General features: G+C 42.8%; 1 protein-coding gene across 1 annotated transcript; it reads right to left on the bottom strand.

The window, feature by feature from the left end:
- Positions 1–345: 345 nt before the first annotated feature.
- On the bottom strand, positions 346–10,456 carry LOC113812317 (zinc finger protein 628). Its single transcript, XM_070116166.1, has 7 exons — positions 10,049–10,456; positions 6,531–6,845; positions 4,976–5,197; positions 4,233–4,527; positions 2,671–2,993; positions 2,159–2,265; positions 346–1,425 (listed from the first exon to the last, which is right to left on the bottom strand). Exons 1-7 carry the CDS (start codon positions 10,454–10,456, stop codon positions 831–833), a joined length of 2,265 nt encoding a protein of 754 aa, XP_069972267.1. The 3' UTR covers positions 346–830.
- Positions 10,457–14,768: the final 4,312 nt, after the last annotated feature.

Raw genomic sequence — 14,768 nt, 5'->3', positions numbered from 1 at the left:
TTCTTTTTTTTTTCTTTATTTATTTTTTCTTCTTCTTCTCTTCTTTATTTGCATTCGGAATGGAGGGTCAGGTGTGTGGAGGCGAGAGAGTGAGAAGACAGGGAGGGAGAAGAATGGGAAGAGAGAGAGGGGGGGATAAGAGGGAGAAGGGGAGGCGGGAGGGTTGAGGGGAAGGTGGAGGAGGGAGAGAGGGGGGAGAGAAAAAATTACCAAATGAGGTGAATGAGGGAAACGAGGAAAAAAATAATGAAAGGAGAGAGGAAGGAATGAGAATTAGAAGAGTAAGGAAGAAGCGAAGGGTAGGGGAAGGGGGAGGGGGTGGGTGAGAGGAGGAGAGAGGGGAAGGGGGAGGGGGAGGGGGGGAACCATCGACAGGAAGTGAGCGTAGAGCATTTCCGTCGTCGAGATTTTCCGCATGATTTCCCCATGGAGGAGAGAAACGGTCGCGCCTCTGCTTCTTTTCCCCGCCTCTCTCTCTCTCTCTCTCTCTCTCTCTCTCTCTCTCTCTCTCTCTCTCTCTCTCTCTCTCTCTCTCTCTCTCTCTCTCTCTCTCTCTCTCTCTCTCTCTAGCATCCGTCCGAGAGAGAGAAAAAGTAATTAGGAAACACCCAACACCTGGGCGATCCCTGCGTGGCAATGGCGACACAAAACCCGCCGTCGACCGCGGCTCTTCTCTTTCTCTAGGCGGAGGTTCTTTGGCATGAGGGCGCCGCCGCGGCCGCAGCAAGAGCAGCGTTCCCCAGGAGGCGGCGACGCAGCAGGCGCAGCGGGCGCAGGGGTCAGGAGGAGGCCGTGACTGCGGCTGCGGCGAGGTGAGCCAGCAGGAGCCATCAGCCCAGCAGCGAGGGGATCTTGTGGAGGAAGGGAGCCGCGGCGGCCGCGGGCAGGGCGGGCGGCGCGATCAGGAAGGGGTTCATGAAGTGGGCGGGCAGCGGCGGCGGCATGGCGGGCGGCGGGTGCGACAGCGAGCCGAGGCTGCCCATGCCCATGCTGGTGGGCAGCGAGGCGGAGGCGCCCATGAGCGAGGGCAGCACGGAGAACTGGCGCGGCGGCGGCGGCGCGGAGGCGCTGGAGGTGATGGCGGCGTCGCTGCCGGGGGATCCCGCCGGCGAGGGCGACACGTAGGGGCCGTTCTCGTGCAGCTTGCGCATGTGCTTCTTGAGGTCGAAGTTCCTGCAGAAGCCCTTCCCGCAGATGGAGCACTGGAAGGGCTTCTTGTCGTTGTGCGTGTGCATGTGGAACGTCAGGTTGTAGATCTGGTGGAAGGCCTTGTTGCACACGTGGCACTTGTAGGCCTTCTCGCCCGAGTGCGTGAGCTTGTGGTTCTTGTAGTTGCCCTTCTGGTGGAAGCCTTTGCCGCAGAACTCGCACACGTACGGCTTGTAGCCCTGGTGGATGCGCACGTGCGTGTTCAGGGTGGAGGACCTGCGGGCGGGACGGCGCTCGTTAGGGGGGGGGATAGCTGGGGGCGTTGGGAAGGGGATCGTGTGTGTGTGTGTGGGGGGGGTGAGTGTGCTTGCGTGTGTGTGGGGGGGTGAGTGTGCGTATGTGTGTGGGGGGGGGGGTGAGTGTGCGTGTGTGTGTGTGTGGGAGGGGAGTGTGCGCGTGTGTGGGGGGGGGGGAGCGTGTGTGTGTGTGTGTGTGTGTGTGTGAGTGTGTGTGTGTGTGTGTGTGTGTGTGTGTGTGTGTGTGTGTGTGTGTGTGTGTGTATGTGTATGTGTGTGTGGGAGGGGGGGTGAGTGTGTGTGTGTGTGTGGTGTGTGTGTGTGTGTGTGTATGTGTATGTGTTTCTATTATCGGGAAATACTATATTGCGAGAAAGAGATAGCAGAAAATAATTAGCAACAAGATAAAGATTTCACGCAACGGATAGAACTGAAAGCAACACACACACACACACACACACACACACACACACACACACACACACACACACACATACACACACACACACGCACACACACACACACACACACACACACACACACACACACACACACACACACACACACACACACACACACACACACACACACACACACGCGCGCACACACACACACAATAGAAACAACCAACCAGATATATAAATAACCATGAAAACAGAGCCAAAAAAAAAAAAAAAAAAAAAAAGCTGAAAAATATATATATATCCACTCACCTATTGAAACATTTCCCACACGTAGGGCATTTGTGTGGCTTTTCCGACGTGTGGATAATCTTGTGGCGACAGAGAGTGGATGCTTGGCGGAATCCTTTGCCACACACCTGCAATGTCACAATGCAAACGGATTCTAAAAATAGATTGTGAAAATAAAATCTGCGTGTTTTTTTTTTTTTTTTTTTTTTGGGGGGGGTGTAGGGGTATGTGTCAGGGGGGGAGGGGTATGTAGGGTTATGTGTAAGATTGAAAGTGGATGAAAGAGGGGGGGGAGAAGGGGAGGGAGGGAGAGGGGGAGAAAGAGAGAGAAAGAGAAATTTGCAAAGGAGAGGGGGGCTGGGATAGAAAGTGAGAAATTTATATGTATAATTTAGTGAAACGAAAAAAAATTATCCAAAAAATTAAAATTCAGACAAAAAAAAAATCTAGAGGTCGAGAACAAACAAAAAATCAAAAAAACAAAACAAACAAACAAGAACAAAGCAAATGAACAACGCCCCACGACCACTCACCTTGCACACGAAGGGCCTCGCGCCGGTGTGAACAGGCATGTGTCTCGTGAGGTTATAATGAGCATTGAACACCTTCCCACACTCGGGACAGGTGAACGTTTTCGCCGGCTTAGCCACGCCCCCCGCCCCCAGGGTCTTCTTGATGGGCGTGACCGTGACGGAATTGGGGGCGTGGCTTGAGGAGTTGATGCCGCCAGAGGGAGGTGGAGGGGGCGGTGGAGGAGGTGCTGGGGGAGGGGGGGCGGTGCCGTCGGCTGAGGGGGCGGGGGGTGAGCCTGCTGTGAGGGGGGTGGGGGAGGGGGGTCCGGTCGGCACGGGTTTCGCTGGAATGGAAGAGGAGGGGGGGTTAGTTAGGGGGGGGGGCGGGTAAGATGTGATGTTTATTAGTCTTGTTGTCACTGTTGTTCATGTTATTGTTTTTGCTGTTTTACTGCTGTTGTTATTCTTATCTTTAAAATTATTTTTGTTATTATTATTGATAATGATAATAATAATATGATAATTCGTGATTATAATAATGATTATTATTATCATTTATCATTATCATTGGTATTATTGTTATTACTATTATTCATACTATTATTATTGTTATCATTATTATTGTGGCTATTATTATTATTATTATTATTATCATTATCATCATTAATATTATTATTATCATAATTATTATTATTTATTATCATAATTATTATTATTTATTATCATAATTATTATTATTTATTATCATAATTATTTTTGTTGTTATTACTATGATTATCATCATTATCATTATTATCTCTATTATCACTAGCATTATCAATACTAAAACTGTTATTGTTAATATTACTAAGTAAGTAAGTATTAGAATTACTATTCTTAGGCATGGTCATTTTCATCTTTTTATATTAATACCAACATTATTGCTATTATTATTATTATTATCATTATTATTGTTATTATCATTATTTTTGTTATTATTATTATTATCATTGTCTTAATTATTAGTATTATCATTATTGTTAGTGTCGTAACTATTATTATTATTATTATTATTATTATTATTATTATTATTATTATTATTGTCAAAATCATTACTACAATTGTTATTATTTTTGTTTATGTTATCATCCTCATTATTCTCATTATCCTCATTATCATAGATAGATAGATATTATTATTATTGCTGTTGTCAAAATCATTACTACAATTATTATTATTATTGTTATCATGATCCTCATTATCATGGATAGATAGATATTATTGTTGTTATTGTTCTTAAAATCATTGCTACAATTATTATTATTATTGTTATCATGATCCTCATTATCATGGATAGATAGATATTATTGTTGTTATTGTTCTTAAAATCATTGCTATAATTATTATTTTTGTTATCATCATTATCCTCATTATCCTCATGATCCTCATTATCATAGATAGATAGATATTATTGTTGTTGTTGTTGTCAAAATCATTACTACAATTATTATTATTATTTTTTTTTGTTATCATTATCCTCATTATCCTCATGATCCTCATAATCCTCATTATCCTCACGGCCTCCACGAAGCCAGCCTCCTCACCGTGAGCGCTGTGGTCGACTCGCGGCGCCGGGGAGGGGGCCACGACCTCCCCCCCGACCCTCGCCTGTGGGGTCAGCGCCGCGGGGGAGCTCGACCCTCCTGTAGGCGGCGCCCCCGGAGACGTCGGCGGCGGCGCTGAAGAGGGCGACTTGAGGTCCTGCACGCCCACGCTGGAGGTGTGGGTGGTGGTGGTGGAGGTGGGGGCGTGGACGGGGGCGGAGACGCGGGGGGAGGAGCCCATGGAGAGGTCGAAGGGGCGTGGGGGTGGTCCGTCCGGCACGCCCTTCGTCGATGCCTGCGGGGGGAGGCACGCGGGGTCAGATGGGTGGAAATAGGCAAGGGAATTATACGTATGTGTACTGTATATTGTCTGTGTGTGTGTATGTATGTATATATAAATATATGTACATCTATATGTATATATAAATTCTATATAATCTATATTGTCTATATGTTTTTATATCTACCTATATAGAATATATATATATATATATATATATATATATATATATATATATATATATGTATATATATATGTATATATATATATATATATATATATATATATATATATATATATATATATATATATATATATATATACAAGTATGTATGTATGTATATTTATTGTATATCAAGTTCAGTATTCATCAGATTCAGATCAATATTCCTCAATATCCATCTATCCATCCATCCATGTATCTTCTCTCTGTCTATCTCTTCCCTCCTTCCCTCCAACCTACCGACGTGTAGAGCAGCGAGGAGGTGCAGGAGGAGGCGACCTGGCACTGCGACCGCGCCTTCAGGAGGTCCAGTCTCGTGAAGGCAGAGAGGGCGTGGGGCGTGAGTCTGTGGGCGGGCGCCGGGCTAAGGTGGGCGGTCGTGGGCGGGGCTGGAGGCGGGGCGAGGGGCGTGGCTTGCTGGGAGCCCTCGGTGGCGCTGGAGGAAGGGAACACGCCCCCGGCCTGTGGGTGCGAGAAGGGCGTAAGTGGGGGTGGGGCAGAAGGAGGAGGAGGAGGAGAAGAAGGGAGAAGAGAAAAAGGAATATGAAGAAGGAGGAGAAGAAGGGAGAAGAGAAAAATGAATAGGAAGACGGAGGAGGAAGAGAAGAAGAGATAAGAGAAAAATGAATAGGAAGAAGGAGATTGAGGTGGAGGAGGAGGAGAAGAGAAAAATGAATAGGAAGAAGGAGGAAGAGGAGAAGAAGAGATAAGAAAAAAATGAATAGGAGGAAGGAGATTGAGGTGGAGGAGGAGAAGAAGAGAAAAATGAATTAGGATGAATTAGGAAGAAGGAGGAGGAGGAGGAGAAAGAGAGAAGAGAAGAGGAAAAAGAATAGGAAGAAGGAGAAGGATGAGAAGAAAAAGAAAAAGGAGGAGAGAAAGATTAATGGGAAGAAGGACAAGGAGGAGGAGAAGAAGAAGAAGAAGAGAAAGAGGAAGAGGAAAAAGGAGGAGAAAAAGAAGAAGAGGAAGAAGGTGAGAAAGGGGAAAAGGAAGAATTAGAAGGAGAAGGAGAAGAAAAAAAGGAAAAGGAGGAAGAAAAGGGAAGAATTAAAAAGAATAAGAAGAGGAGGACAGAGAAAGAAAAGGGAAAAGAGGAAGAATAAAAAGAATAGGAAGATGAGAAATTAGGAGGAAAACGAAGAAAGAAATAGTGAGAGAAATTATGAAAGAGAGAAAGGATGAGGAAGAGAACATGGAATAAGAAAAAAATAAGAAAACGAAGAGGAAGAAGAAAGAGCAAAGCAGAACAAGAAAAAGATAAAAAGAAGCGAAGAAAAATATGTAAAAAATATATAAATATATAAAATGACAATAACAATCTAATGACGGTGTTGATTTTTATTATTGATTTTGAAAAAATATGACTAAATTAATAATCTTAATTATCTTCTAATTACATGATATGTATATTTATATAAAAATACTAAAATGACACGCGTTGCAGGTTTTATTAATAAAATTATAGATAAAAGGAATAACTGATAGATATTAGCATAATAGATGAAGGAAAGAACATATGAATAAGATTCATTACAAACAAACAAACGACAAAGACGTGCAAATGACAAAAAAATCAGTTGAAAATGGATACAAATTAAGAAGAAGAAGAAGAAAAATATATATAATATATAAACGTAACTCCCCCCCCCCCCCAAAAAAAAAAAATAAAAATAAATAAATAAAAATAAATAAAAACGATAAAACAAGTGAAGAAAACAAACAAATAAACAAACAATTGCAAACACAAATACCCGAACAAACAAACAAACAAAAAAAAAACACGACAACCTACCTGGTAATAGTGATAGAGCAGCGGGTAGTGCGCCAGCAGGTCCCTGGCGCGGGGGTCGTGGAGCAGCTCCTTCGCCCGGTGGTGGTCGTACAGCGCCCTCAGGCCCGCCAGGCGAGGGTCGTGCAGGTCGCGGCCAGAGGCGGTCGTGGGGGCGGTCGTCGGGGGGTCGTGGTGGGAGAGGGGGTCGTGGTGGGGGGGGGGGTCGTGGTGGGGGTGGTGGTGGTGGCCCCGGCGCGAGAGGTCGTTCACGGGTCGTAGGGCCACGAGGGGGCGTAGGAGGGGTGTGGTTGGGGGGGAGGTGGGTTCTTTGGTGATCTGTTGGGTGGGGGGGAGAGGGGGGAGGGGGGTTGTTAGTTGTGTTTGATTGGTTGTTTTTATGATCTTCACTAATTATAAAATCATGATTGCGAGTATTGTTATTGTTATTGTTATCATTATTCTCTCATAATTATCATCATTGTTATTATCATTTTATTATTGTTACTTTTATAATCATGTTGCTGCTATCACCATCGTTATCATCATTTTATTATTATTGTTGTTATTGTTATTATTATTATTATTATCATTATCATTACCATTACCATTATCATTGTTATTATTATTTTTATTATTATTGTTATTGTTATTGTTATAACTGTTATTATTATTATTATTATCAACTTTATTATTATTATCAATTTTATTATTTTTACTATTACTATCATCATTATTATTAATATTACTATTATTATTATTATCATTATCATTGCCATCATTTATTTATTCATTATTCATTGTCATCATCATCATCATCGTTGCTATCATTATCATTATTACCAATATCATTAATAGTATTGATATTGTATTTTAGTTATTATTCACATCATATTTAGTATCCTAATTATGATCACTCTATCAACATTAATATTAACATTATTATTGTACAAACCAACTACTGTCATGGTTATCATTCTTGTTAGTAAGAATAATTATCTTCACCATTATTGTTTGAATGTCTTGAATATATAAAGTACTATTATCTATGACAGTATTGGTTGTCAAATGTAAACCTAATGGAGAAGGAAGGAAGAAAGAAAGAAGGGAAGGAAGGAAGAAGGAAGGAAGGGAAGGAAAGAAGGAGGGAAGGAAGGAAGGAAAGAAGGAAAGGAGGGAAGGAAGGAAAGAAGGAAGGAAGGAAGAAAAAAGAAAGAAAGAAAGAAAGGAAAGAAGGAAAGAAGAAGGAAGAAGGAGAGAAAGTTTATGATATCGAAAGATACAACAATCAAAAGAATGCGATAAAGATGATAAAGAAAATGATAGAGACGAAAAAGGAAAATATGAATACGAAAGAGAAGATGACGGTGGTAAAGAAAATATAGATTAGTAATGATAATATTAATAATAATAATAATGGTAATAAGATGGTGATAAGAAGAAGAGGAGATGGTTGGTAAAGAAAATAGCGAATAGTAATAATAATCATAATATTGAAGATAATAATAATAATAATGATAAAGTGATCATGATGGTACAGAAGAAAAATGGTGATAATGATGATAATAATAATAATGAAGTGATGATGATGGTGCAGAAAAAAAAACGAAAAGGATGATAATAATAATAAAGTGATGATGGTGCAGAAGAAAAAAAAACGAAAAGGATAATAATAATAAAGTGATGATGATGGTGCAGAAGAAAAAAAAACGAAAAGGATGATAATAAAGATGATGATGGTGCAGAAGAAAAAAAACGAAAAGGATGATAATAATAATAAAGTGATGATGGTACAGAAGAAGAAAAAGACAAGAACAAGAAAAAAAGAAGAAGAAAAGGCAAGAACAAGAAAAAAAAGAAGAAGAAAAAGACAAGAACAAGAAAAAAAGAAGAAGAAAAAGGCAAGAACAAGAAAAAAAGAAGAAGAAAAAGGCAAGAACAAGAAAAGAAGAAGAAAAAGGCAAGAACAAGAAAAAAAGAAGAAAAAGGCAAGACCAAGAAAAAAAGAAGAAGAAAAAGGCAAGAACAAGAAAAAAAGAAGAAGAAAAAGGCAAGAACAAGAAAAAAAGAAGAAGAAAAAGACAAGAACAAGAAAAAAAAGAAAAAGGCAAGAACAAGAAAAAAAGAAGAAGAAAAAGACAAGAACAAGAAAAAAAAAAAGAAAAAGAAAAGAACAAGAAAAAAAGAAGAAGAAAGAGGCAAGAACAAGAAAAAAAGAAGAAGAAAAAGGCAAGAACAAGAAAAAAAGAAGAAGAAAAAGGCAAGAACAAGAAAAAAAGAAGAAAAAGGCAAGACCAAGAAAAAAAGAAGAAGAAAAAGGCAAGAACAAGAAAAAAAGAAGAAGAAAAAGGCAAGAACAAGAAAAAAAGAAGAAGAAAAAGACAAGGACAAGAAAAAAAAAGAAAAAGAAAAGAACAAGAAAAAAAGAAGAAGAAATAGGCAAGAACAAGAAAAAAAAAAAAAAAAAACAAGAACAAGAAAAAAAGAAGAAAAAGGCAAGACCAAGAAAAAAAGAAGAAGAAAAAGGCAAGAACAAGAAAAAAAGAAGAAGAAAAAGGCAAGAACAAGAAAAAAAGAAGAAAAAGACAAGAACAAGAAAAAAAAAGAAAAAGGCAAGAACAAGAAAAAAAGAAGAAGAAAAAGACAAGAACAAGAAAAAAAAAGAAAAAGAAAAGAACAAGAAAAAAAGAAGAAGAAAGAGGCAAGAACAAGAAAAAAAGAAGAAGAAAGAGGCAAGAACAAGAAAAAAAAAGAAAAAGGCAAGAACAAGAAAAAAAGAAGAAGAAAAAGACAAGAACAAGAAAAAAAAGAAAAAGAAAAGAACAAGAAAAAAAGAAGAAGAAAGAGGCAAGAACAAGAAAAAAAGAAGAAGAAAAAGGCAAGAACAAGAAAAAAAGAAGAAGAAAAAGGCAAGAACAAGAAAAGAAGAAGAAGAAAAAGGCAAGAACAAGAAAAAAAGAAGAAAAAGGCAAGAACAAGAAAAAAAGAAGAAAAAGGCAAGAACAAGAAAAATAAAGAAGAAAAAGAACAAGAACAAGAAAAAAAGAAGAAATAGGCAAGAACAAGAAAAAAAGAAAAAAAAGGCAAGAACAAAAAAAAAGAAGAAGAAAAAGACAAGAACAAGAAAAAAAGAAGAAGAAAAAGGCAAGAACAAGAAAAAAAGAAGAAGAAAAAGGCAAGAACAAGAAAAAAAGAAGAAGAAAAAGGCAAGAACAAGAAAAAAAGAAGAAAAAGGCAAGAACAAGAAAAGAAGAAGAAAAAGGTAAGAACAAGAAAAAAAGAAAAGGCAAGAACAAGAAAAGAAGAAGAAAAAGGCAAGAACAAGAAAAAAGAAGAAGAAAAAGACAAGAACAAGAAAAAAAGAAGAAGAAAAAGACAAGAACAAGAAAAAAAGAAGAAGAAAGAGGCAAGAACAAGAAAAAAGAAGAAGAAAAAGGCAAAAACAAGAAAAAAAGAAGAAGAAAAAGACAAGAACAAGAAAAAAGAAGAAGAAAGAGGCAAGAACGAGAGCGCGAGGGAGCCTCCGCGCCGGCGAGCCTTACCTCCGTCACCTTGGCTCTCTTGGGCGTCGGTTCCATGATGCGGTCGATGGAGAAGGCGAGGGGCGCCCGGCTCCTCGTGTGGGCGGCTGCGGGGCTCGGCGGGCGGTCGTCTTCGGGCGTGTGGGCGGGGGGACTCAGTCTGTGCGGGCTGTGGGCTGGGGGCGTCCTCATGAGCTGCGGGCTGGACACGGGCGCTCTGTGTGTGGGCGGGGAGGTCGAGGCGCCCCTCCGCGTGCCGGCTTTGTCCCCCGCGGCGTCCCTGTCCTCCGGGGCCTCCGAGAGCCTGTCGTCGAGGGCGTGGGGGGCGACGACGACCCCCGTGTGGGCGTGGGGGTAGTAGTCGTCGTCGCGGCTGTCCCTCGCGAGGACGGGCGGCGAGGTGAGCGGAGACACGTCCTCGGCGGCCATGGCGGGGTATTGCATCGGGCGCGGCTGGCGGCGTCGGGCTCCCGAAGTGCGCTCCCGAAGTCGAAAAAACAAAATGCCCCACCCGGAAAAAAACAGGGCTAGGCTAGACTAAAAAAAACAAACAAACTCGTAGCCTCAGAATTGGAAAAAATATATATCTCCGAGGTTTGATATAGATAATATCTTTGGGAAAACGCCCCTCGATTTATTAGACATAAATCATGTCTGAGCTGATTGAAGGGGCCGGCGATGGGGCTTCCTGAGGAGGTTGTCGCGTGGGACTCGAGTGGTGGTGCTCCGTCGGTGCCATCCAGGGGAGGAGGAGGGGGGTGGGGGGGGGCGGTCGAGGGGCAGCTAGGGGGGTGGAGGGTGAGAAAGGGGGGAGCAGGAGGACCCCAAAACCGAGGGGAAAGAGGAATGAGGAAGAAAGGGGGAAGGGAAGGGATTGCAAGAGAACCCCAGAACCAAGAGGGGGAGTTGGGGAGGAAGGGGAGGGGGGCGAAAGGGGTCAAGGGGAGGAGGAGGGGGGGGAGGAGCTACGTCCTGTCACTCAGCGTTGCCAACGTCATGCCTGCAGGGGAAGAGGAGAGAAAAAGAGGAAATTAGTAATAATGGCAAGGTAGTGTCGGAGCAAGTGCAGATGACTTTTTTTTTTTTTTTTTTTTTTTTTTTTTTTGAAAGAGGGGATTAACGTCCTTTGAAAAGATGAGAGAAAGACAGAGAGGTGGAGGAGGGGGAGGGGGGAGGGGGCGAGAGGAGGGGGAGGAGGAGTATGTTAAAGGCAGAGGAGTAGGAGTAAAAGTGAACGAGCGAGCGAGTAAGTGAAAGGAGAGAGAGAGACAAAGAGAATTATATATTCGGTATATATATATATATATATATATATATATATATATATATATATATATATATATATATATATATAAGGAGAGAGAGAGAGAGAGAGAGAGAGAGAGAGAGAGAGAGAGAGAGAGAGAGAGAGAGAGAAAGAGAGAGAGAAAGAGAGAGAGAGAGAGAGAGAGAAATATATATGCACACATACTAGCCGAAATATATCAGAAAATATGTACAAGTACTCATACTAACCTAAATATATCACAAAATATATATATATGATACATACTACACTTTAAAAATTACAGAATGAAAATAAGAACGACAAAAATATGACTGCGTTGTTATCAAAATGAGAAGAGCAAACAAAAGACTCTAAGGCTAACAAAAACAAAAACAAAAAAATAATTGAGCGTAAGGCATGAAGCAGCAGCCACAGACACACAAGGAACACTCGACAAAAAGCAATTGTCTCAGCTTCCATGACCTATTAACCCCCTCCCCCCTTTTACCCACCCACTCCTTCATCCCCCCTCTCCCCCACTCCCTTACCCATTCCCCCACTCCTTCTCCCTCACCCACTCCTTTCCCCCCACTCACTCCCCCATCCCCCTCCACCTCTTCTCCCTCATCCAGTCCTCCCCCCTTCATCCACCCCTTCTCCCTCACCCACTCTTCCCTCACTCACTTCCCTCCCATCTACCCCTTCTCCCTCACCCACCCCCTCCCTCTTCTCCCTTCTTCAACTCCTTCTTACTCCCTTCCTCCTTTAACTCCCCAGTTACACCCCTCCCTTCGTATTCTCCTCCTCCTCCTTCCCTGCTTATAGACCTCCCACATTCTTCTCTCCTGCTCCCACATCCTTCACTCCTCATGCCCCCTCCCTACCTCTCCTTCCCTCCCCTTCCACCCCTTGCCTATTTATAAGCTCCACCTTCCCCCTCCCTCTTTATAACCCCCAACCACTACCCCTCCCTCCCTACCCTTCCCCTTCCTCCACACCCTCCCTTTCTATCCTCCCCCACCTTCCCTCCCTCCTTATACCCCCTCCATCTTCCTCAAACTCCACCCCCTCCCATCCTCCTTATACCTCCCTCCCACCCTCTCCATCATCCACAAACCCCACCTCTTTCCTCCCCACCCCACACCCCCTTCCTCCCACCCACCCACCCACCCCATCCCCACACCCCTTCCTCCCACCCACCCACCCACCCCCTCCCCACACCCCTTCCTCCCACCCACCCACCCAACCCCTTCCTCGCCGTGCTCCAAAATGCACAGTTATAACAACAGAAGCTTTTAATAAACTTCTTTTTGCTCCTTAATGGCCTTTAGCAAGCACTTTGCATGCGTCACTGAAAGCACGGGAGGCGAGGGCCAAGGGGAGGTCCTCTAAATAGATGCTAAGAAGTGAACAATGAAAACCATTTAGCAGTGAAAGGCGCCCAATATCCAGGGCACCGGGATTCACAAAGCGCGCTCACCGATGACTTATGAGAGAAGCCTATCCGAACCGGCCCAAAGTGGACGAGGAGGAGGAGGGGGAGGGACGCGCGCGCGGGGCCTCGTTCGCTCGTTCGCTCGTTCGGGGGTGTTGGTGGTGTTGGTCTCGTTGTTGTTGTTTGTTGTTTGTTTTTGTTGTTTGTTGTTTGTGGTGGTACGTTTTTGGTGTTCTTGTTTTTGTTGTTTTTTGTTGTTATTTTTTGGTGTTCTGGTGTTCGGTTTCTGGGTTTTGTTGTTATCGTGTGTTTTTTTCTTCTTTTTTTTCGTTTTGATGTTTTCTCTCTCTGTCTCTGTGTCTGTCTGTTTGTCTGTTCTCCTTTTCTCTTTTCTTCCTATTTTTCTTTTTTGCCCCTTTATCTCTTTGCGTTATCACATATTTTACACATTTTTTGATCTTCATAATTGTCTAGGAAGAGCCATACCCCCTATTCCCTTCCCCCTCCATCTCCCTTTTCTTTAGAATTTTGTTATAATGCTGTTGCTGTAATGTTGTTTTAGTCATTGCTCTTGTTTTCTTTGTTGTTGTTTGTTGTTTTCATTTCCATTGATATTGTTTTTTACTTCTAGGAAAAATTAGTGACGAAATATTACAATTATACCTAATGTTTTTTTTTTCTTGGCCTATTACGCTAAATCATAAAAAAGAATGAAATAGATTATTATATTCAGTAACGCGACTAACATTTGGTGAATAATAAACACGAGGAAGGTTAAGAAATAAACAAATAAACTTGCCTTGCTACTTTTGCCCATTTCGTGAGTGGCTCCAAAATGAAAGAAGTCAAAATGGCTGCCACCAGCAACGCTCTCAAAAAAAAAAAAAAAAAAAAAAAAAAAAAAGTCTTGTCATAATTTAAGAGTCCTTTTCCACACCTCGTTCACCCTACCCCCTCTTACCCTCCTCCCTCCTCCCCTCTCTCCCTCTTTCCCCTCCTCCCTCTCCCCCTCTCTCCCTCTTTCACCTCCTCCCTCCCTCTTTCACCTCCTCCCTCTCTCCCTCTCTCTCCTCCTCCCTCTTACCTCTTTCTTCCAGCTCACTCTATTTTTTTTCTCAGCCTGGCTTTACTCTTGTCGACACCGCGCAGGGTGGATGTGAACGAGTGAACGATCCCTTAAGGAACGCCTAGGGAAAGGGAGAAGGGGGGGAGGGGGGAGGGAAGGGTAAAGGGTAGGGTTAGAGAAGGGTTAGATGGGGGAGGGAAGGGAAAGAGGGAGGAGGAGGAGGTGAGGGGAAGGGAAGTGGGAGATAGAGAAAGAGGTGAGGGGAAGGAAAGGAGAAGGAAAGGGGAAGGGAGGAGAAAGGAGAAAGGGAGGGTAAGAAGGGAAAGGAAAGAAAGAGAGGAGTTAAAGAGGCAAAAGGGGAGAAAAGAAGGAGAAGAAGAAGGAAAGAGAAAGGAGGACAAAGAAAAAAAGAGAGAAAGGAGAGGGGAAAGGGGCAGAGCGGAATAGGGAGAAGGTGGAAAAGAAGGGAAAGAAGAGGGAAAAGGAGAGGATGAGGAGGGAGAAAGAGGGAGAGCGTAATAGGGAGAAAGGGATAGGAGAACAGAAAAAGAAGAAGGAGGGAGATGAGAACGAAAAAGAGATAGGCAGAAAGGCGGAGGGAAACGGAATAAGAAGAAGGGGAGAAGGGGGAAGAGAACGTAATAAGAAGGAAGGGAGAAAAGGAGAAGGGGGAAGAGAACGGAATAAGAAGAAGAGGAGCAGAGAAGAGGAGAAGGAGGAAGAGAGAAGAGGAGAAAAGGAGAAGGAGGAAGAGAACAGAATAAGAAGAAGAGGAGAAGAGAACGAAATAAGAAGAAGGGTAGAAGAGAACGGAATAAGAAGGAAGGGAGAAAAGGAGAAGGGGGGGAGAGAACGGAATAAGAAGGAAGGGAAAAAGAGGAGAAAGGGGGAAGGAGAACGGAATAAGAAGAAGAAGAGAAAAGGAGAAAAGGGGGAAGGAAGATCGGACTAAGAAGGAGAGGGGAGAAGGGGA

This window comes from Penaeus vannamei, chromosome 38 (genome assembly GCF_042767895.1).
Source record: "Penaeus vannamei isolate JL-2024 chromosome 38, ASM4276789v1, whole genome shotgun sequence".
Taxonomy (NCBI): domain Eukaryota; kingdom Metazoa; phylum Arthropoda; class Malacostraca; order Decapoda; family Penaeidae; genus Penaeus; species Penaeus vannamei.
This window is presented reverse-complemented; position numbering and strand designations above follow the sequence as displayed.